This window comes from Pygocentrus nattereri, chromosome 10, assembly GCF_015220715.1.
Source record: "Pygocentrus nattereri isolate fPygNat1 chromosome 10, fPygNat1.pri, whole genome shotgun sequence".
Classification (NCBI taxonomy): domain Eukaryota; kingdom Metazoa; phylum Chordata; class Actinopteri; order Characiformes; family Serrasalmidae; genus Pygocentrus; species Pygocentrus nattereri.
In genome coordinates this window covers 40,187,686-40,210,537 of record NC_051220.1, presented here as the reverse complement: position 1 = coordinate 40,210,537, position 22,852 = coordinate 40,187,686, and the positions used below count along the sequence as shown (strand labels likewise).

General features: G+C 43.2%; 2 protein-coding genes across 4 annotated transcripts in view; one reads left to right on the top strand and one right to left on the bottom strand.

Moving 5' to 3' along the window:
- The window catches only part of fyna (FYN proto-oncogene, Src family tyrosine kinase a), a 31,871-nt gene extending 14,949 nt beyond the window's left edge, over positions 1-16,922 (bottom strand). Inside the window, exons 1-2 of one of the 3 annotated variants that reach the window (XM_017724059.2) lie at positions 16,892-16,922; positions 2,072-2,168 (exon numbers count right to left, since the gene is read on the bottom strand). The gene's annotated coding sequence lies outside the window, so the exon portion shown is untranslated. Of the gene's footprint in view, positions 1-2,071; positions 2,169-6,249; positions 6,459-16,891 lie in introns of those variants that run through there. The other 2 variants (XM_017724058.2, XM_037541922.1) reach the window with 2 other exon arrangements.
- Positions 15,713-18,646, top strand: marcksb (myristoylated alanine-rich protein kinase C substrate b). The gene is made up of 2 exons (XM_017724062.2): positions 15,713-16,054; positions 17,161-18,646. Exons 1-2 carry the CDS (start codon positions 15,968-15,970, stop codon positions 17,752-17,754), a joined length of 681 nt encoding a protein of 226 aa, XP_017579551.1. The 5' UTR covers positions 15,713-15,967; the 3' UTR covers positions 17,755-18,646.
- The last annotated feature ends 4,206 nt before the right edge of the window (positions 18,647-22,852 follow it).

The window sequence follows — 22,852 nt, the reverse complement described above, 5'->3', positions numbered from 1 at the left end:
ACCTTGTATCTCCATTTTTCTTCCTGATACAACAAAAATCAACCGACGAGATCTTTAATTGTGATTCAGTGCCGTTTTAAATCAGTGGGAACACCGACAACGTCAGAGACTTTCACTCTTGTGATCGCATTTGTTTGGAATCACATAGAACAAGGAACCCAGACACGTTCACTAATTTCTCATCCATGCTGTCCAGGTGGAACTACAGGCACATCCTTTTTGTGCGTGGACAATGGGAAATTGCTTTTGCTTGACTGGTCAGCGCTGCGCAGCTGCTGCGCGTAATCAGCTTACAGTTGAAGCCGTAGGCTCAACTTTTCTTGTTGTCCTACAATCCCACAATTCCCCATGCGTGTTTTATCACTACTCCCTGTTAAAATTAGAGGGTGAGAAAGTCTGGAGGACACAAACCATCACTTTGCGGATTTTATTTATTTTTTGTCTTTGGGTCAAATTCAATTAGTCCCGTTCAAAGCGATAATTTATTAACACCAGTATGAAGAAAACAGTGGAGACAAGCAAGACTACAGCTGTGGGTCCTTCCCCCGTTACCTTTTCACTCGGTCACTTCGTTCATATATTTATTATTTCATATCACTGCTATGGATGATAACTCAGTCACTTATATATATTTCTCAGATCATCCCTTGTATAATTTTGATCAATCAGGCACAACATTCTGACCACCTCCTTGTTTCTACACATCAGCTCCACTTACTGTATAGCTGCACTCTGTAGTTCTACAGTTACAGACTGTAGTCCATCTGTTTCTCTGATACTCTGTTACCCTGTTCTTCAGTGGTCAGGACCCCCGTGGACCCCCACAGAGCAGGTACTGTTTGGGTGGTGGATCATTCTCAGCACTGCAGTAACACTGACGTGGTGGTGGTGTGTTAGTGTGTGTTGCGCTGGTCTGAGTGGATCAGACACAGCAGTGCTGCTGGAGTTTGTAAACACCTCAGTGTCGCTGCTGGACTGAGAATAGTCCACCAACCAAAAATATCCAGCTGACAGCGTCCTGTGACCACTGATGAAGGACTAGAGGACGACCAGCACAAACTGTGCAGCAGCAGATGAGCTGTCGTCTCTGACTTTACATCTACAAGGTGGACAGAAGCGTCTAATAGAGTGGACAGTGAGTGGACACAGTGTTTAAAAACTCAGACACCCAAACCAATGTTTTCTTCAAGGTTTAAAGTATTAAATTATACCATTTATCATCAAAAATATCTTTTTTTATCTTTTTACATCTTTTAAAAATAGATTTTTACAGGTGCCCATAAGTTTTAAAAATGCCAATTTTCCTGTCTGCGAATGTCTTAATGTCGAAATAAGCTCAGTCAGGTCCATAAAACCATCATTTAGTGCAGAGTGGCAGCACCCAGTGACTACGGGCTCATTAACTTTATCACTGCTCATCTAATAATGTGATACATCGCTGTGGTCGGGACAAAACCTCGTATCTCCATTTGTGACGTTTTTCAGTTTTTGACATAATTTGAAAATACCTGTTCCCCTTAACACTGTGTGTAAATTTCATGATGAATGGAGCAAAAGAAACGGCCCAAAATTACATGGAAAAAAACTCTGGTTCCATTGACTTGCATTAAAAGTCAAGTAGATTTTTTCCCTCTCCTGTAAAGTTTCCTTTCTGGAGATACGAGGTTTTGATCCGACAACAGCGATATTCTGAAAACAGCAGCTGGACGTCATGAACATCACCCGGCACTAAAATCAGTGCATTTTTGTAGGGATGCACAATAATATTCAAACCGGTGTCAGCAGATAATCGTAATCGCTTACATGTAAAAGGCACTGGACAGAGCTTTATACCTGACTGCTACCTGGTGTTGCGCTTACTGTATTCCGGGTTTGTAGCGAACTGATTTAAACGGGTCGTAATGTCATTCCGGTACATTCTCTATTATCCAAGATCCAAGTTACGGACCTCCTCTAACCTCTCAGCTGAACATAAAGGCACATTCGTTTCACTGCTACGGCGACGAGGGCGAAAGACGGGAGACGTGACGCATGGAGAAAGAAAATGCAAACAGATGTCTATTAAACATACCACAGGGAGCACTGGGGTACCACACTGGAGTATTTGCATTCCATTCAATTACAGCTGGAGTAAAAACATCTATGATTGGCTCCGTTCAAAACCAGGCCTGAGTGGGAGGGAAAAAAAGAGAGCAGTCAACTTTATTATGAAATACACAGTTTTCTTTACCACAGTCCATAAGGCAATCAGACCTATTGGGAATATAGGCTACGTATACGTCATACACCATTCATTGGCTGTTGTACGGGACTTTTTGTGGGATTCATGTGTTCTTGATGGGAATATCTTAGAAATGCCTTAGGTGGGCAGGTCTAAACTGCAGCTTTAATCCTGGGATTCCTCGAGCTATAAAGCTTTTCCTTAGTAATCTATGGTCAGTGCCATATGTTCCCAGTCTGCTGTTTGCGCCCAAGCAATGCAAAATTACTGCACACTTAATTTGCATTTACTCCACGGGAAATAAACATCGCTCGCTCACACTTTATCAACCTACAGAGAGACATACTTGTAAATGAGCTTCGAGAATTTTCAACACATCTGCAAAATTCAGTGTTTGAGACGTAAACAAAGTCTTGAAATGGTTTGGCTTGAAATACTTGCTATTCAGTAAGAACTCATGCGGTGTTGACTGAAATGTTATGACCTAAACACCGAAACTTAAACCAGTGCTTTGTTCATGGTTTAACGCATCACTACATTTCCAAAAGTATTCGCTCATCTGCCTTCACACCCATCCCATTCCTAATCCATAGGGTTTAATATGATGTCGGCCCACCCTTTGCAGCTAGAACAGCTTCGACTCTTCTGGGAAGGCTTTCCACAAGGGTTAGGAGTGTTTATGGGAATTTCTGACCGTTCTTCCAGAAACGCATTTGTGAGGTCAGAGGCTGATGTTGGATGAGAAGGTCTGGCTCACAGTCTCCACCCTAATTCATCCCAAAGGTGTTCTATGGGGTTGAGGTCAGGACTCTGTGCAGGCCAGTCAAGTTCCTCCACACCAAACTGGCTCATCCGTGTCTTTATGGACCTGCTTTGTGCACTGGTGAGCAGTCATGTTGGAACAGGAAGGGGCCGTCCCCAAACTGTTCCCACAAAGTTGGGAGAATGAAATTGTCCAAAATCTCTTGGTGCTGAAGGTTTAAGAGTTCCTTTCACTGGAACTAAGGGGCCGAGCCCAACTCCTGAAAAACAACCCCACACCATGATCCCCCCTCCACCAAACTTTACACTCGGTACAATGCAGTCAGAAAAGCACCGTTCTTCTGGGAACCGCCAAACCCAGACTCGTCCATCGTATGGCCAGACGGAGAAGCGTGATTGGTCACTCCAGAGAACTCGTCTCCACTGCTCTAGAGTCCAGTGGCGGCGCTTTACTCCACTGCATTCCACGCTTTGCACTGCGCTTGGTGATGTAAGGCTTGGATGCAGCTGCTCGGCCATGGAAAACCATTCCATGAAGCTCTCTACGCTGTTCTTGAGCTGATCTGAAGGCCACATGAAGTTTGGAGGTCTGTAGTGATTGACTCTGCAGAAAGTCGGTGACCTCTGCGCACTATGCCCCTCAGCATCCGCTGACCCAGCTCTGTCATTTTACGTGGCCGACCACTTCGTGGCTGAGTTGCTGTCGTTCCCAATCGCTTCCACTTTGTTAAAATCCCACTGACAGTTGACTGTGGAATATTTAGTAGTGAGGAAATTTCACGACTGGACTTGCTGCACAGGTGGCGTCCGATCACGGTACCACGCTGGAACTCACTGAGCTCCTGAGAGCGACCCATTCTTTCACTAATGTCTGTAGAAGCAGTCTGCAGGCCTAGGGGCTCGGCTTTATACACCTGTGGCCATGGAAGTGACTGGAACACCTGAATTCAGTGATTTGGATGGGTGAGTGAATACTTTTGGAAATAAAGTTATATATTTTGGGAACAGCATAAAGTAAAAAAAAAAACAATGTACAAATTATAATTTTCTTGTCACAGAACTACCATTCAAATACGAGACGTTCTGACTGGCAGTTTGTTTATCAGTTCATTCTCAATGCTGCACAGATTTCTCCACCACCAAGAAATCACTTACACCGTTCATCATCAAAAATATCGGAATTTTTACAGGCTCCTTCATACGTCATCAACTTATAAAGAGACATACTTTTAAATCAGCTTAGGAAGGATTTCTAATTTCTAAGTAAAAACACTGAACTTTGCAGAAACTGAGACATAAACAAAGTCATTCAGGGTGTTTTGGTGTGAAACTGATTGTAGAGACTCAGGCGCCATTTTCACGTCGCCATGACGACAACACAAATATAGACATTTTATTTACCGTCCAGAACCACCAGAGAACCTTTCTTTGGGATCTCGTCGCCTTACAGCACCCCACGTTTCTCTCAACCATGTATGAACTTCAGGCGTAAAAGCTTTTGAAAGCAATTGTAAAACATCAAGGAAGACTCACAAAATAGTTAAAGGTGATCGTTTTCTGTGAGGGAGCTTTCAGAGGTGGACGTCTGGTTCCCATCACCACCACTGTGAGCAGCTCTGACCCTGCAAGTTTCTCCAAAACGGAGCGTTTCTGAACGACGGCTGACTGACTGGTTTACATCTTAAATCATTCAATTGTGAAATGAAATATTCCCCTTTAAAACAGATTAAGATCTGGTTGAGGCTCAGCAAGCAGCCCAAACCTGCACACACATGGCTGCTATAGGGTTTCTACACCATCATGGGTAATTTCTTATCTCTGAAAGCATAGCAGAGATAAGAAAAGCCCCACTCAGCCTGAAAAACAGCTTTTCAAACGAAACTCATATTTAGTTAGATCTATGATGCACAGCGAAGGCTTAAAAAGGACCTCCACCGATTTCTTCTTGGTTTTAATTTACACAGTTGAACGGCCGAGATGTAAACAGAGTCGTTCAGAGCGGTTCGGTGTGGAACGCTCCGTTCTAGAGCAACTTAGAGTCAGAACTCTTTACAGTGGTGGTGATAGGAACCAGACGTCCACCTCTAAAATAAAGCTCCCTCAGAGAAAACGCCTACATGAAATGTTTATAAATGCGCTGCCTGATGTCTGACACACTGTTTTACAGTAGTTCTGTGATTGATTGTACCTTAAAATGCATTTGAGTCCATTTATTTTGATCCAGTCGTGGTGGAGGGATGCATGGTGGAGGGATACACGCAGGGCATTATAAGGCAAAGTAGTCCCCAAAGAAAACTGAATTTTACAGAAAGAAAATGATTTTAGCATCATCACCTCTCCATATAAACACTGGGAACACGTGTGTAGGTTGACTGGAGGTTTTGGTCAGAATGTAAAACGGCTCTATTTGCAGTCATGGAGACCCCTGGTTCCCATCACCACCGCTGTAAATAAATCTGAGTCTCTACAATCAACCACCTCACACCAAACCGCCCTGAATGACTCTGTTTACATCACAGGGACTGAATTATTCAGGGATTTTGAAAAGGTGGTGGAGTTGCCCTTTAACATCCCAACATCACCGTGAGCTACAGGCCCGACAGGGCACCACATCCATTTTCTAACCATCAGTGACCACCGCGGACATCTCGCCGGCCTCGCGCTGTCCTTACGCATCTGCTGTGTTTCTCTCCACAGCCTCAGCCTCTTCCTCCGCGGACTGCAGACACAAAGTACCCGTCAACAGACACGACCCCGCACGCAGACGCCCAACAATGCCCCGCATATAAACGCTGGAAACGGCCAAACAAATCGCCCCCTCGCATTCCCAGCGCCTGCCAGGGATGCGCCCTGACTCACTGCGCTGGAATCAGATGACCAGCGCCATGCACTTGCTGTTATTTTTCGCGACAGAGGCCTTATTCTTCTCCACTGTCTCCATTTCTGCTGCGCATCTCTCGCTGCTGCTGCTGCTGCTGCAGGAGCGCTGCGCTGAGCATCTCAACGTCCTCTACGGAGAACCAGCCCGTTTCCCACGACGGCTAAGATTTAGACGCTTTACAGGCAGCATCGGGCTCTTCTCCACCCCCGACCGGCGAAATCAGACCGGCTTCTGTGCCATAAAACGTCCACGTCCACATCCACATCCACATCCACCCCACTGCATTTTAATCAGCCTGGATTCCGAGCCATGGGAGACGGATCGGCTACGCCAAGTGCATTCAAACCGCCAGACCGTCGGAAAAAACCAAACACAGGTCGCTTACCACAGCGAGGAGCCGTCTGAGCCGCTTCTCACACCTACAGGAGCATCGGCGCTGGCTCATGAGCAGACGGGTGTCTCCGCGCTTTATCTGGTGCCGGTTTTCCTCGTTGATTCGGTTCTTTTCGCGAAAATAACAACACTGAGCGCTGGCGGTTCCGCCGCTCCTGTCGCCCCGCTGTAACGGACGATGGCGTTGCTGAGGCGGTTGCTGAGGGGGCGGGACCGCCGAGCGCGTTATTGGCAGACGTTTCAGCCAATCGCGGCTCAGAGAACACGCACGCGCACGTGTGCTCGACCCTGCCCCCCCCCGGGCTCTCTCGCACTCCTCCACCGTATTTGTTTTCCCGCCTGTATTCCGACCACGCCTGCAAGGATTGGCTAGTTGTGCACGGTGTCCTGCGCTCGGATTGGACAAGTCCGAAGTACTCAAAATCAGCAGCCAATCCGAACGCACGAGGGCGGGACTTGACGGAATACGGGCGGGAAGAAGCAACCCCTCTCTCCGTCACTGAAGGTTCCCTGCCTGCCAGATAGCAACGATAAAGTATCGCCAGAAAACAAGATTATGTCGTCGTTTTTGGCAAAATAACGCGTGAAAAGGCTTGTTTGGGAGGCAACGTTTGTCCTGAATGAAGAGCCACAATGTAAACAGAGCTGCGCAGGATGTTAGCCCACCTAGAGATGATGGCAATGGCCTCCATGTTGAGCTCACACTGCTGCCTCGTTAGACGGCCTAGTCTGATTTACACGGATGTGATTTACAGACTAAACAGTGGCTTATCGTCTGTGCGACAATACCGTTCCCACATGTTATTTTACACGACCGATTCTGCCCAGTTTAGACAGATTTCTGACAACAACGATAGCACTTTTCCAGAGTGTCTCACAAAAGTGCTTTAAAAAACACAAATACAGTACAAGTCCATTATAATCATATACTCAAATAAGTACTACAGTTAAATACTCAACACACCGGCTTATAAAGCACATCAAAAGCAAGAGAATAAAAACAAGTCTTTAAACGTGTTTTTTAAAAACCTGATTTGAATGAGAGGGTCTGACATCAGCAGGAAGATTATTCCACAATTTTGGGGCCCGGCCCCCCTTTGATTAATGACCCCTGGTTTGAAGACTGGCACTATGAAGAGCATGTAAGAGCTCAGTGATGTATGCTGGAGCCTCGCTATGAACCGCCTGATAAATAAGCATTAAACCTGTAAAATCTATTCTGTGGCTTATAGGCAAGCAGTGTAGAGAAGCCAATACTGGTGTAATATGTTCCCCACACTTTGCCCTGGTGAGATGAGCAGCTACACACAACACAACACAATGAGCACAAACATAAATGTCCAGTGTATGTTATACAAAAATGTTACGTCTCATGACGAGAGGTGAATTAAGGTGAATCAACGCCTCAAAGCCATCGCATACGCTACACTCTTTGAAAAGAGGGTTCTCCAAGGGTTCTAGCCAGAATAATGAGTTCTATAAGTAAGTGATACTTTTTTAATCCCACAAATGGGGAAATTCCACCTCCACATCTAACCCATCCGTGAAGTAAAACACCACATACACACTAGTGAGCACACACACTAGGGGGCAGTGAGCACACTTGCCCGGAGTGGTGGGCAGCCCTATCCACGGCGCCCAGGGGAGCAATTGGGGGTTAGGTGTCTTGCTCAAGGACACCTCAGTGATGGACTGTCGGTACTGGGGATCGAACCGGCAACCTTCCGATCACAGGGCCGGTTCCATAACCTCCAGCCCACGACTGCCACTCCAGGCTTAGATGGTTTTCTGCATGGTAAAATAGTTCTTCAGATTGACTTGTTGTCTTTTTGAGTCCGATATAACACCGAAACTGGGGTTCCTCTGTTCTTACAGTCTTTACAAGAACCGTTTTTGGTGCTACACAGAACCATTGTATATATATAGGACTCATGGTTCTAAATAGAACCCTTCCCTTCACAAAAGAACCCTTTAAGAACCATCTTTTTAAAGACTGTAGCGTTCAGAAGTTTGGCGTCGCTGGTCAAAAGTTTGGAATCAGTGTCTTCAACCATATGAAATATAAGTGTAAAATAATTCCAATATGTTAGTTCAAAGAGTTCATATAATCCATAGCCTGGGAGTTGTAAATGAAAATGAAGACTAAACTATTTGGAAAAGTCTTATAACACTGGGAATGAAGATATTGAATTAAATTAATAGCTAAAGTTCAGCGTATTTCAAAAGCAGGGATCAAATCTCAAGGCAGACAACTTGTAAAATAATGAATGTAGATCATTACAGGCCTATATTTTTCTCATTTTACCACGTATTCGCAGTTTTTGAAATACTGAATAAAACATCTGCCTTTTGATGAGGAGCCTGTAATATTTAAATCCACATTACAGGCAAAACATTATAGATATTTTCTCCATGTTTTTCCATGAAATCCAATTAAAGAGGTCTAATTATGCTCACCTCATAATGAAGTGCTGACAACATCCACAGTGAGCTCAGAGAAGCGTATTGTTAGATAGTTTATCACAATATCACTATAACACTTTCATACTGCCCAGCCCTACCACACTGCACGCTGATATTATTATATATAAAATAATGAAAACTACAGTTATGGCAAGTGATTCCAAACTTTAAAACAGCAGGAAATACTTTGTGTAAAATACAGAAAAGACGGAGAGACTCTGCCTTTTATCCTGTCGACGAAAGGTGGAGCTTAATTCACAGACAGACAAGCTCAGTGCACACTTTTAACAAACACCTGAAAACGTACCTGTTTAATTTAGCGTTTCATTAAATTCCCACCTCTCTTTTTTGGTGTGTACAGTACTGTGTGAAAGTTTTAGGCATCTAAGCAAATTTTTTATTGTAAGTTTATCACAATATACATTACAATAAAGTCGTATTCATAATTCAAATAAACGTAAAAACAATAAAAAGTAACAAGAATTTCTCGGGTCCATATTTTTCCTGGACACCTTCACAGCCGCCACAGAGACTCGTTAATATCATCAATTACATCATGAGCTCAATTTACTGAGCACTGATTGGTCAAACCAGGAGCTGCTTTTTAACTACATATAATACTGGGCTTCCTCGAGGAGCGGCTTGGAAATGGGTAAACAAACACACCAATTCCAGTGAAGTTGGGACGTTGTGTAAAACATAAATAAAAACAGAATACGATGATTTGCAAATCCTTTTCAACCTGTATTCAATTGAATACACTACAAAGACGAGATATTTAATGTTCAAACGGATAAACTTTATTGTTTTTTGCAAATATTCACTAATTTTCCATCCATCCATCCATTTTCTAAGCCGCTTCTCCCTCAGGGTCCCAGGGGGTGCTGGAGCCTATCCCAGCGGTCATCGGGCGGAAGGCAGGACACACCCTGGACAGGTCGCCAGTCCATCGCAGGTCAGACAGACACATTCACTCACATGTAGGGGCAGTGTAACATGTCCAATCGGCCTGACTGCATGTCTTTGGACTGTGGGAGGAAACCGGAGAACCCGGAGGAAACCCACGCAGACACGGGGAGAACATGCAAACTCCACACAGAGAGGACCCCGATCACCCGGCCGGGGACTCGAACCCAGGCCCTCCTTGCTGTGAGGTGACAGCGCCACCCACCACGCCACCGTGCCGCCCTATTCACTCATTTTGAATTTTGTAGAGGTAGAAAAGGATTTGCAAATCATCGTATTCTGTTTTTATTTATGATTTATACAACGTCCCAACTTCACTTCAATTGGGGTTGTGTGTATATGTATATTATATGCATATGTATATATATATATATATATATATATATATATATATATATATATATATATATATATAGATAGATAGATAGACAGATAGATAGATAGACAGATAGATGTATCATTATTAATTAATACACTATAATGTTGTTTATTCAAATAACACTTTTCTCAGCAAATAAACACAAACTACACAAATAAATACATTTTTTAAAAATGTGTCTTGGGTGCCTGAGACTTTCACACAGTGCTGTATGTTCTTTTTTTTTATCTATTATTGTCTCTAATTATTTTATTACAACTTTTTCCTTTTTTTTCTTATATTGCTGCTACTGATCAGCAACAATAACAGAAGAAAATCAATCAATGAAGTCGACTCACTTCTTCTATCACTGCTAAGCTTCATCTGTAAAGCACTTTGAGCTTCCATCGGAATGAAAAGCGCTCCGTAAATAAAGTTATTAGTATTTATTTATTTGTATGGAGTTTGGTATTGTGGGAGTACAGTATTAGAAACACTGCCCGCATGACAATGGATTTATGGTTTGGCCTAGTTATTTTTTCTGTGGTTATTATTGGATTGATGCAATTCTAATCTCTGTCTCTCTCTCTCTCTCTCTCGCTCTGTCTCTCTCTCTGTCTCTCTCTCTGTCTCTCTCTCTGTCTCTCTCTCTCTGTAAAGCCTGTGTTGGTGTTGGTGTTGCTGGTGCAGGCAGTTGCCATGGTGATCAGGGATCGTGCACTAATGTGGAAGTGCGTACACAGTGTGTATCAGACCGCATATGTGGACTCTGAGCAGGTCCGTCTAGAGCCTTCAATAAACCATTAGTGAATCCAGGTCACTGGGGTTCCTCAGAAAGGCATCGTCATGCATGGCAGTGTTTGGGTTTGTGTTTTGTAAACCGTAACAAGATAATCACCGGCAATAATTGTGCTCATCCATCATTTTGTCAATCATAGCGTTAATCACTGTAATTATCAGCTATTTTCATGAATATAGCCTACTCTTCAAGGAATGGTTCACCAAAACACCAGATTTACACAGTTTCCCCTCTTACCCCAAACAAAGTTGATCAGCCGAGACGTGTTTGGTGTCCCAAGTTTGCCTCTTTAGCTTTGCCCTGAAGTCTATGCCCACGCTTGGGCGTCACCGACTTTTATGATATAAATGGTTCTATGTAGACCCAGGAGTTCTATATGGAACCATAAGCATGTCTGAATTGCTCTTTGCATGGTGAAATGGTTGTAGATGGTTCTATAGCACCAAAAAGGGTTCTTTACTTGTTCCAATGTCAAGCTTTTAACAATAGCAGAACCCTTTTTGATGCTACATAGAACTACATATAACACATTCTCCATCAATCTGAGGAACCATTTCACCATGAAAGGAGCCATTTAAGCATGATCTGGTAAATATAAATCAAACTGATTTACTACCACTGAACAGCTGAATGACCAGGATGACCCATAAGCTTTATAGACCTCTCATTTAGTGTTACATGATAAAATTCAGCATCAGAATTGATTTAGTATCAAATGATAAACGGAGATATATAAAAAAAGCATGTTTATCTTTCATACATGTTAAAGGTAGTACTTGGTACCAAAAACTACGGTATAACTGGGATTATACTGCAAGTCTAGTGACTTTGATTTAGCACCAAAACCTCCTTTAGTTATGTCTATAGATAAATATCATGTGTAAACTACATGTGCATGATCCGAGTCAGCCAAGATCAGATTCAGAATTTTTTACTCCAAATATACTATATTGCCAAAAGTATTCAGTCACTCATCCAAATCATTGAATTCAGGTGTTCCAGTCACTTCCATGGCCACAGGTGTATAAAGCCGAGCCCCTAGGCCTGCAGACTGCTTCTACAGACATTAGTGAAAGAATGGGTCGCTCTCAGGAGCTCAGTGAATTCCAGCGTGGTACCGTGATCAGACGCCACCTGTGCAGCAAGTCCAGTCCTGAAATTTCCTCACTACTAAATATTCCACAGTCGACTGTCAGTGGGATTTTAACAAAGTGGAAGCGATTGGGAACGACAGCAACTCAGCCACGAAGTGGTCGGCCACGTAAAATGACAGAGCTGGGTCAGCGGATGCTGAGGGGCATAGTGCGCAGAGGTCACCGACTTTCTGCAGAGTCAATCACTACAGACCTCCAAACTTCATGTGGCCTTCAGATCAGCTCAAGAACAGCGTAGAGAGCTTCATGGAATGGGTTTCCATGGCCGAGCAGCTGCATCCAAGCCTTACATCACCAAGCGCAATGCAAAGCGTGGAATGCAGTGGAGTAAAGCGCCGCCACTGGACTCTAGAGCAGTGGAGACGAGTTCTCTGGAGTGACCAATCACGCTTCTCCGTCTGGAAATCTGATGGATGAGTCTGGGTTTGACGGTTGCCAGGAGACGGTACTTGTCTGACTGCATTGTGCTGAGTGTAAAGTTTGGTGGAGGGGGGATCATGGTGTGGGGCTGTTTTTCAGGAGTTGGGCTCCGCCCCTTAGTTCCAATGAAAGGAACTCTTAAAGCTTCAGCACCAAGAGATTTTGGACAATTTCACACTCCCAACTTTGTGGGAACAGTTTGGGGACGGCCCCTTCCTGTTCCATGACTGCGCACCAGTGCACAAAGCAGGTCCATAAAGACATGGATGAGCCAGTTTGGTGTGGAGGAACTTGACTGGCCTGCACAGAGTCCTGACCTCAACCCCATAGAACACCTTTGGGATGAATTAGGGCAGAGACTGTGAGCCAGGCCTTCTCATCCAACATCAGTGTCTGACCTCACAAACGCACTTCTGGAAGAACGGTCAGAAATTCCTATAAACACACTTGAAGCTGTTATAGCTGCAAAGGGTGGGCCGACATCATATTAAACCCTGTGGATTAAGAATGGGACGTCGCTCAGGTTCATATGCGTGTGAAGCCAGACGAGCGAATACTTTTGGCAGTGTAGTGTACGTGATCAGCAATCAGACAATTTACCCATTTTTTAGGTAAATGATGTAAGGCAGGTAAGTGCATTCAAACTGTATTTGAAGGTTATTATTTTATTATTAGGTTCTCTTTCTTCCCCTCATGGCCCCTTATCACTGTTGTGTGGGTTTGCTGCCTTGTTTTCCTGCAAAAAGCTGCAAGAAACACCTCCTCCTTATAACTTCAGTATGAGGGGGTGGGGCCAAACGTCCTGAACAGTTGGATATTTGTAAATATGGTGGTTTTTGTAACATGACAAAAACAATGAATTTAAAACAAGCTGGTTTTTTATGGATGAAGTGTATGTTTTGAAACTTTAGCAATGTGTACATACTACATCAAACTCTTTTTAAGTGTGGAAAACGCAGCTTTCAGTGATACTGGCCCTTTAAACAGGCAACTGATTTTTGTGTAAGACTTTAAAACGCTAGTTTGGCCCATTAAAGAGCAAATACCTCGAAAGTAAATAAAGGTATTTACATAGAAACGTTAGATAATAGAAAGTATTTGAAATGTTTGAAATGTGCTAGTGTGTTTCATTTGTTATTTATGCCAACACAGCACGATATTTAGGTTAAATAAATGGGCTAAAATTGGCCAAAAAAATGGCTATACAGAAAGAACCGGACATAATAATTGATGATCAGCGCATCCTCAGTGACAATGGAAAGTTTTTCAGGCAACATATAAATTTTTTTTTTTCACAATCACCAAAAGAATAAAATTTTAAAAGTAAAACAAACAAACAAAAAAAAACAGATCTCAGATTAGATATCAGGACCGAGATTTACAGTAACAAAAAGACTAAAAGATCTCAGATTTTTTACTCCAAATATGTGATCAGAAATCAGATAATTGATCAGTTTTATGAGATAAATGATGTGAGGCAGGTAAGGGCACTCACACTGTATCAGAAAGCTGCTGCGACACATCAAACTGTTAATCACCTCTTACTTTGGATGTAGCTCATGTTATTTAAAGGGCCCATGTACAAAAAAATATCCAAGTTGCCAAAAAATATCATCATCAAAATATCATTATAAAGAAAAAATCGGACATAATTAACGATCAGCGCATCCTCAGTGTCAGTGGGAAGTTTTTACAGGTTTTTACAGTAGCCTGGACGCGCTATTAACACACAGTATATAATTAAAAAAAAAAACGTTTTTTCCTCTCTGAAGGACAAAAAGGCATCAGATCGGATATTAAGACTAGGATTCATAGTCACAAAAAGAGTAATATTTTTTAAAAAGACAAACAAACAAACAAAAAAAAACATGCATCTCAGATTAGACATCAGGACTGAGATTTACAGCCACAGAAAAGGATAAAAGTAAAAAATAAAGCAAAAACATCTCAGATTAGACAGTAACTAAGTAAATGTAATTGGTTTCTGTACTTTAGTATTTTTGGTGTATCTGTACTGAAGTTTCTCCGTTCTGGACTTTTTCCTTTCACTCCACTACATTTCAGAGTCTAATATCCGACTTTTTCCTCCTACATTTAGAGAAATCTGTCGTTCCTTTTGGTTTCTGTGTGTATAAAAACGTAACATGTCAAAACGAAAGAAGCGCAAAGCCAGAGCACCAATCAGGGCCCAGCGGTCACTTTGTTCAGAGCTGGTTTTGACCTGTTGGTCATACCGACCCAGTGCAGCACGCGGTTCAACGTCAGCGCAGCAGAGTAAAACTTTGGGAGAGTCTGTTCAACATAAATGATGAACTAACCTAACTTTGTGTAAATAGAGCTCAATATAGAAATATGTCCACATATGCAGTCGAGACTGACGCGGCTTTTTTCTGAATTTCTACAAACACCATTTCATTTTATAGTAAATGAGTTTGGGCTGGTTTATGTTTATGAACAGACGCCTACAGATCAACATAGTAAAGGAGCTCATCTGTGATCCTGAGTTTAAAGCCAGTTTTTATTCAACTTAAACTTGGAACTAAGTTGTAAATAAATCTGAAACTGAAACTTTGCCTGTGTGTAAAAAGTGATTTCAGAGCCACTCGGTTCTCCCTGATGGAAACTGTTTACCTTCAGTGTTTTGTGCTTCTGATCATTTTAATAGACGTCAGCGTCACTAATTAATGACGTTCTATTAAAAGACTGGTTTACCAAGAGAGACGCTGGAGGACTTTCACCTGAAATGAGTTCATGAAGCCAGTCTGGTTATAAAAACGATAACAGGACATCAGAGCCAGAATTACTCTTTTAGTACTTTTACTTTATACTTAAGTACATTTGAAGGCAAATACTTTAGTACTTTTACTCAAGTGGAAGTCTAAAGGGAGGAACTTTTTTACTACTTTTACTGGAGGAATATTTACCTTGGGGGTCTCCACTTTAACTCATGGACATGGTTTGTGTTCTTCATCCACCGCTGCAGATTAGACATCAGGACTGAGATTTACAGCCATAGAAAAGGATAAAAGTAAAAAATAAAGCAAAAAGCGCGGGTCTCAGATTAGGCCCAGTCCTGACTAAGATTTTAAATCGCAAAAAAAAGAAATAAAAAATAAAAATAAAAAGTGAAACAAAAAGTCGTGCATTAGCAGCGAGTTTCAGAGCTTTATCACTAGTTGCTGCCCCTCTCCCCCACTCCCAGCCCCAGTCCGAGGCCCCGCCCACTGCTTGTGATTCGGACTTCTGATTGGCTGAAGTAGCTTTTCCACGCCGTGACGAAACTTCGGGCGTTGTACATGGCATCTCATTAACAAAGAGGCAGTTTCATTACCTTTATCTCACATTCCGCTGTAATTATTTTCCAAAGAAAAGGGAAAAATAATCGGATTCTAAGGGGAGTTGAGCAGGTGCGGATCGCGTGTTTTGCCGGGGTTTGTTTGCGAGTGCAGGCTCTCAGCACCGAGTCCGCCGCCAAGAAGCAGCTCGCCGCCTTTGTTCATTCATTCCAGCCGCTGGGAGTCTTTGTTGGGGGAGTGAAAGAGGGAAAGCAATGGGAGCCCAAGTCGCTAAAAACGGGGCAAAAGACGAAACCGCAGCCGAAAACGCCCCCGAAGCCGGAGCGAAAGCGAACGGGCAGGTAAACTGAACCTTAACCCACGTTTAACCGCGGATGGATGAGTGGCTGGATGGATGGATGGATGGATGGATGAATGCGAGGGAAGGGAAGAGGCTGAAGTCAGCGTCTTGTTCGAATTGGCCCGTTCCACCTTAAGTGGTGCAGCAGCTCCATTCCGGAGCTCGAGGCGCACAAGGCGCCGGAATGGAACTGCTGCACCATTTAAGGTGGAACGGGCAAATTAAACTGAATGAAACCCAGGCTCCAGAATGTAACCGAAGCACCGTTTAAGGTGGAACGGGGAAATTGGAAGAAGAAGCTGGCGAGTTGGAGGGGAGGGCTAGACCAGACTAGACCAGATGGAGACGAACAATGAAAATCGCCCATCAAACAAAGGAGCCCCAGAATCAGCACATGGTCGGGTTAGAAGCCAAACTCGCTGCCTGGGTTTGATCAAATGTTGCAAAAGTAGAAAAATGCACGTTAAAAAAAAAAAAGACCGGTTTTCTTTCTCGAGGTTTAATGTGGTGCGAAGCGCAGATTCTCCCCTTTCTTTTCTCTCACTCCCTCCACCTGGGCCTGCCTTAAAGCTCGACCTAACGCTGCGCGTCTGGGCCGTGGACGCTTTTTCGAAGTGTTGGAGCGAGAAAAGCAGACAAGCACCAAGTGTGTTAACAATGCACAGCCATTTCAGTGGAAACCACCACGCCTTTATTTCAGTTAGAGCGGATGTTAGTCGCAAATAAAAGGGGGTGTTTTCTGATTTTCGAGGAATAAAAGCGAGCTAGATTCATGCCACAGGCTAATGGTCCGAAACTTACCAAGTCCTTCACTATAAAGCAGATTTGGGCCACTCACTTGCTGTGGTTTGACCGTCCATCTTGCATTGCCAAGCCAGACAGCAACAGCTTCAGCCAGACAAAGTGGCTTCACCCACGTGGCGAGCAAATGCACTGGGGCACAGCACAACCCCACTGCAATCAGTGCACCACTGTGCTGAGATGTTTCACCCTGTGGTTCTCAGTAAAGCTTGCGTTCGCCGCGTTTCTCAGCGCTTTTCTTGAGTTCCTGAGCCGAGGAGCCCAGTTTTCCCCCCTGTAGACCTATAATCTTTTCTCTCGTTTCAGGAAAATGGCCATGCTAAAACCAACGGCAATGCCTCGCCTACGGCAGATGCAGCCGGAGAGGAGGTCCAGGCCAACGGCAAGCGCTCAGCAGACGAGGAGGCCAAGGCCGAAGATGGGGCGGCCGAAGGCGAAGCTGCGAGCGCCCCTGTAGCCAACGGAGAAGAGTCGGCCAAGTCGGAGGAGAACGGCTCCGCGTCGGGGAGCGAACCCGCCAAGCAGAAGAAGCGCTTCTCCTTCAAGAAGCCCTTCAAGCTCAGCGGCTTCTCCTTCAAGAAGAACGCCAAGAAGGAGGCCGAGGGCGGCGAAGGCGAGGCCGCGGCCCCAGCCGAAGAAGGCAAAGAGAAGGCTGAGGCAGAAGAGGCGAAGCCCGAAGATGCTTCTGATGCCGCCCCTTCCGCCGAAGAAGGGGAGAAGGAGGCCACGGCGGCCCCGGAGCCGAAAGCTGAAGAGCCGAGCGCAGGTGAGGAGCAGGAGGAGAAGAAGGCGTCCGAGGAGGTAGCGGAGGAGAAGCCCGCCGAGGCCGCGGCTGAAGAACCCACGCCTGCCGAGAGCTCGGATGCCCAGCCTGCTGCTGCGGAAGCTGCCGCAGAGTAAACGAGGTCGGTCGACGGAGGCGAGGGCCTCTTTTTAATGAAGTAATAAGGAGCACAACCACGGAGGATTTGTACAAAACCAATGACCTTTCAAAGCTGTCTTATTACCTGTAGTCATTCCATCCACTCCTACTCCATCCAGTATGCTGCCGTGGTGCTCCCGAAGGAAGGGTTGGATGCTTTGATTGGAGAACGAAGGGCACCATACTTCAGTTCCTCCATAAGTGTTTGTTACAGTATTGCGTATGGATGTGTGCATAAGTGTGATGCAGTATATTTTTTGTTTCGCTTTGTTTTTTCATACATGTTAAACCGTTTTAGTGTCATGAAAAACTGAAATGTTAGATGAAGTAAATGATGCCATACGATTAGGTTCTGCCAGTGTTTTGCTAGGAAAAGGGAGCTACTGTGAAGGAGATGCGGCACTGTGGGTTCATTCACAGGTCAGATTGTTGTCCGTCTTATGTCCGTCATCACGTGAGTCACTGAAACGGGTGCTCAGAATTTAACCAGCGGCACCAAATCCAGCGGCACTGTGTGGTTGTGTAGGCTTTGTCATGTCTTTTATTATTTTTTTTTATTTTTTCAGTGCTATAGATGAAGTTCGACACCCCTCCTCCTCCAAACCTACTTCCTTTCTAACAGAATGGTGAAATGTAGATTGAAACTCTTGACCTGTGATGACTAATACTGTTTTGTTTTTTCTTACCGTGCTGTGCAAGTTTGTGAAATTGCCAGTGCAATCAAATAGAATATGGTTTTCTGTAAATACAAGGTCTGTCACTACTTGATTTTAAATGGAATGTAACTTTGCATACAGAAATATGGATTCAACTCAATTTCAAGGGGCACAGAAAGCAAAAATAAAGGATTAAAAAAAAAAATAATAACGTCTCATTTGTGTGGCGCTTTCAAGGCCGCTTTCCTGGACATGGTTCAAGTCTAGTCCTGGACTAGATTACTATGCCAGTGGTGACTGGCCGTGGAAAATCCTTCGGCCTTATTTTAGGCTTCGTTTCTCTTTAAGGAACATGTTCTTCTATCTTGCTACTGTTGGAACAAAACCTCCCATTTCCAATTTTGGTGTTTTTCAGTTTTGCTTAGTTTGAAAATGTTTGCTGCTCTTTAAATCGTGCAGAGTTTTTATGATGAATGGACCAAGCGAAGTGGCCTGAAACTAATTTTTTCCTTCTGCTGTAAAGTTGTTTTGGAGATACGAGGTTTTGTTCCGACAGCGGCGATATACACGTATATATGTACAGAAATATCGCCGCTGTCGGAACAAAACCTCGTATCTCCAAAACAACTTTACAGCAGAAGGAAAAAAATTAGTTTCAAACTATTTCAGGCCACTTGGTCCATTCATCTCCTTTTTGTCTTTTTTTTTTTTTGGCATATTCTGAATGTGATGCCTTTTATACTGTGTAAATTTCATGATGAATGAACCAAAAAAAACACAACATTAAAAGTGAAGGGTTTTTTTTTTTTCTCCCCCCGTTCTGTAAAGTCATCATTCTGGAGATGCAAAGTTTTGTTCTGACAGCAGTGCTCTCTCTCTCTCTCTCTCTCTCTCTCTCTCTCTCTCTCTCTCTCTCTCTCTCTCTCTCTCTCTCTCTCTCTCTCTCTCTCTCTCTCTCTCTCTCTCTCTCTCTCTCTCTCTCTCTCTCTCTCTCTCTCTCTCTCTCTCTCTCTCTCTCTCTCTCTCTCTCTCTCTCTCTCTCTCTCTCTCTCTCTCTCTCTCTCTCTCTGGCCACTTTATTAGTGTATAAATAACCTCTTCAGTTGCTTGTTAACACAAATAGCTGATCAGCCAATCACACGGCTGCAGCTCACTGCATTTAGGCCTGTAGAGGTGGTCAAGACGACTTGCTGAAGTGCAGACCGAGCATCAGAAAGGGGATTTAAGGGGCTTTGAACGTGGCGTGGTTGTTGGTGCCAGACAGGCTGGTCTGAGTATTTCAGAAACTGCTGATCTACTGAGATTTTCACAAGTCTGTCATGAAGAATTAAGGCAGTTCTGAAGGCAAAAGGGGGTCCAACCTTTTACCAGCAAGTACCTAACTGTACCTAATAAAGTGGCTGGTGTGTATGTGTATATGTAGATAGATATACACTATATATAGATACACACACATATATACCTACATACAATGTGTGTAGGTGTGAATCTATTGGGAAAAGCTCAGTTTCAGACTCGACAGTTAAACTATCCACTGATTTATCTTAAAGCTATTAGGTTGAAATGATTGGAGGAATGAAAAGCAGTGGAATACAGTCGTGTGTGGAAGTTTGGGTGACCCTTCAAATTGCATCTTGGGTTGAAAGTGGTGCACATCCTCTACAGCAAACCAGTGTCTGCACATTTTACTGCACACTTACTGACTTACTGGTTATTTGCTGATTTGAACATACTGGGGCGAATTAATATGTGGCCTCTGCAAAAGTTATGGCACATTTTCGTATTCCCCACGGTGTTAAACTCCATGCCGAGGGTGCGTTAACTTATTCTCACTTCAGCAAATCAACAAAATTATTAAAAGTTTGAAAAAAAATATGGCTCTTTGGGGGTTTTGTAGTAAAAATGGTTCTATGTTGAACCATTCAAAGAACACATGCCACAAGCCTGACATCAATAGAAGAACCCTTTGTAGAAAGGTTCTGTATAGAACCATCTACAGCACATTCTCCATCAATCTGAAGAACCATTTCACCGTGCAAAGAACCCTTTAATCTTTTGTCTTCCATAATCAAATGTAAACATCACTATCAGTCACTATCAGTCCATTTAAGACTAACCGGTACTTGGTACTAAATTTATGATGTCTTCTACCTTGCTGGCCAGTTTGCTGACCAGTGAAAAACCCAGCCTTGACTTATATTATCACTTCTTTAACTGTAACTTGTGGTAAGGGAGTAGACTTGATCTGTTTTGGAATAAATTCCCTAAATTCACAAGTTTATTTAATCCAGGTTCAGATTTCACTTCATGGATGGGTTTAAATGCAGAGGTGGAATTTCCCGTTTGTGGGATTAATAAACACTTAAATCCACGTCTGGTGTTCAGTTCATTAGGTGGGCGTCTGCACTGCAGCACCACCATGTGGTCTTTACTAAGTAAACACATGCTGACTGAGGGATGAGAGGGCTTTAAATCCTAGAGGCCCATTCAGCTTTAACCTCTTATTCTACAGGGTGTGTTTTGGTTTGTCCATCTGAATTTACGTGACCAAATCGTAAGGCAGATTGTTCAGTAAGTGCATGAAATAAATGTGAATTTTTATTTATTTATTTATTGTGTTTTATGATCTCCACATATCACTATACGCTCACAATTTACTGCTGAAAGCCAAAAATCTCCGACGCTCTTTGTGTTATTTTCTAAAAGTGATGTTTCCAGAGCAGATCACTGAAGAGACGCCGTCTGTTTATAGTTTAGAGCCCAGATTTGGGGAAAAACGGGTCGACTTTCAGTAGAAAAACAAAGTTCAGCTTCTTTTATTATAAGGGTTTAAAATGACGTCACCGTCTATTAGACTGGAGAGAAGAGCTACAGCCTCACACGACGCCCAGCTTCTGAATGGAGCTTATGGAATATGAATGTTATGGAGAACATGACCAAGTGTGTTTTGGAGCCACCGGTGGTCTCAGGGAGCATAAGAGGCTAAAAATAAATGAATAAATAGTAATAATAACAATGAATAAACAATTAAAGCTCCCAGGTGCTGTGTTAGATGTCATTATCACAACGTGAACACTTGAAAAGCAGCTGTAGAAACACCACTAAGTGCTTTAGTAAAAAAAAAAAAAAGTTTAGTGACTCTTGTAAATTTTTCAGTTGATTTGTTATGACGTCCAAATACTTTTGGACTACAACTCTGCAGCGCTGGTTACTTGTTTATTACTTTCGTCAAAGTGATCAAGTATTTCAGCTCATAGAGACACTCAGCACTAATCATGGGTGTAATAATCAGGACTATAATAATAAATAATACATTTCTAATAAAGAAAGGGCTCGAATGGTCAGCGCTGGACAGAGAAAGGGCATTTCACGTTTCACATTCTGACCGGCCCTAAAGTAACATGCAGAGGCGTATCGGTTAACACTTACTGTCAATAGTTCATTCTAGGCCCACCGAGTCTTTAATTCAGTTCAGTGTAACAGGTTCTATTGATTTAACCCTAACCTTAAAGGGCAACTCCACTGATTTTTCAAAATTTCTATATAATTCAATCATTGTAACCAAAGTCATTTAGAGTTTGGTGTGAAATGGTTGATTGTAGAGACTCAGGTGTCTTTACAGTGGTGGTGATAGGAACCAGGGGTCGCCATGACTACAACACAAATATAGACGTTTTATTTACCATCCAGAACCACCAGAGAACCTGCACACCTTCTGAGCTTTAAGACAAAGAATTTCTTTGGGGACTCTTTTGCTGTACAACACCCTGTATTTACCTCTCGGATCAGGCAGTGAATTCAGTATTTCATGTAGGAGCGCTCTGTGAGGAGCTTTTAGAGGTGGACGTCTGGTTCCTATCACCACCACTGTGAACAGTTCTGACTCTGTAAGTTCACACCAAACCACTCAGAGCGACTCTGTTTACATCTCAACCACTTAAAAAATAGATGGAGGTAGTTTGTAAACCATTTGAGCATCTCTAGATAATCTGTATGAGGAAAATAATCGGACCTGGAATGGCTTTGATTCTTACTCCGCTCACTCAGCGTGACTGTAAATATCATCCGATTAAAGACGTCTAACTGTTTTAATTTCAAATTGCATTTACAGCATTTGGCTGACGCTCTTATCCAGAGTTTGATCATTTTTACGCAGGAGGGCCAAGGTGGTGTTAGGAGTCTTGCCCAAGGACTCTTATTGGTGTAGTGTAGGGGGCTTACCCAGGTGGGGATTGAACCCCAGTCTACACTACACTATACCAACCAATGTGCTTATATACAGTGCCCCAACCTGTGTACAGTAGTTACCATTACACCAGTAAATTGGACCATGTTGCTAAATTAATTCAAACTGCAGACCCACAGAAAATCACTATTTATAGAAACAATTAAGTAATCAGGCTTCAGATATTTACAAGAT

Coding starts and splice junctions, on each gene's coding strand:
- marcksb (XM_017724062.2), top strand. CDS start 15,968: ATGGGAGCCCAAGTCGCTAAAAACGGGGCAAAAGACGAAACCGCAGCC. Junction 16,055..17,160: donor GAGCGAAAGCGAACGGGCAG/GTAAACTGAACC, acceptor CTCTCGTTTCAG/GAAAATGGCCATGCTAAAAC.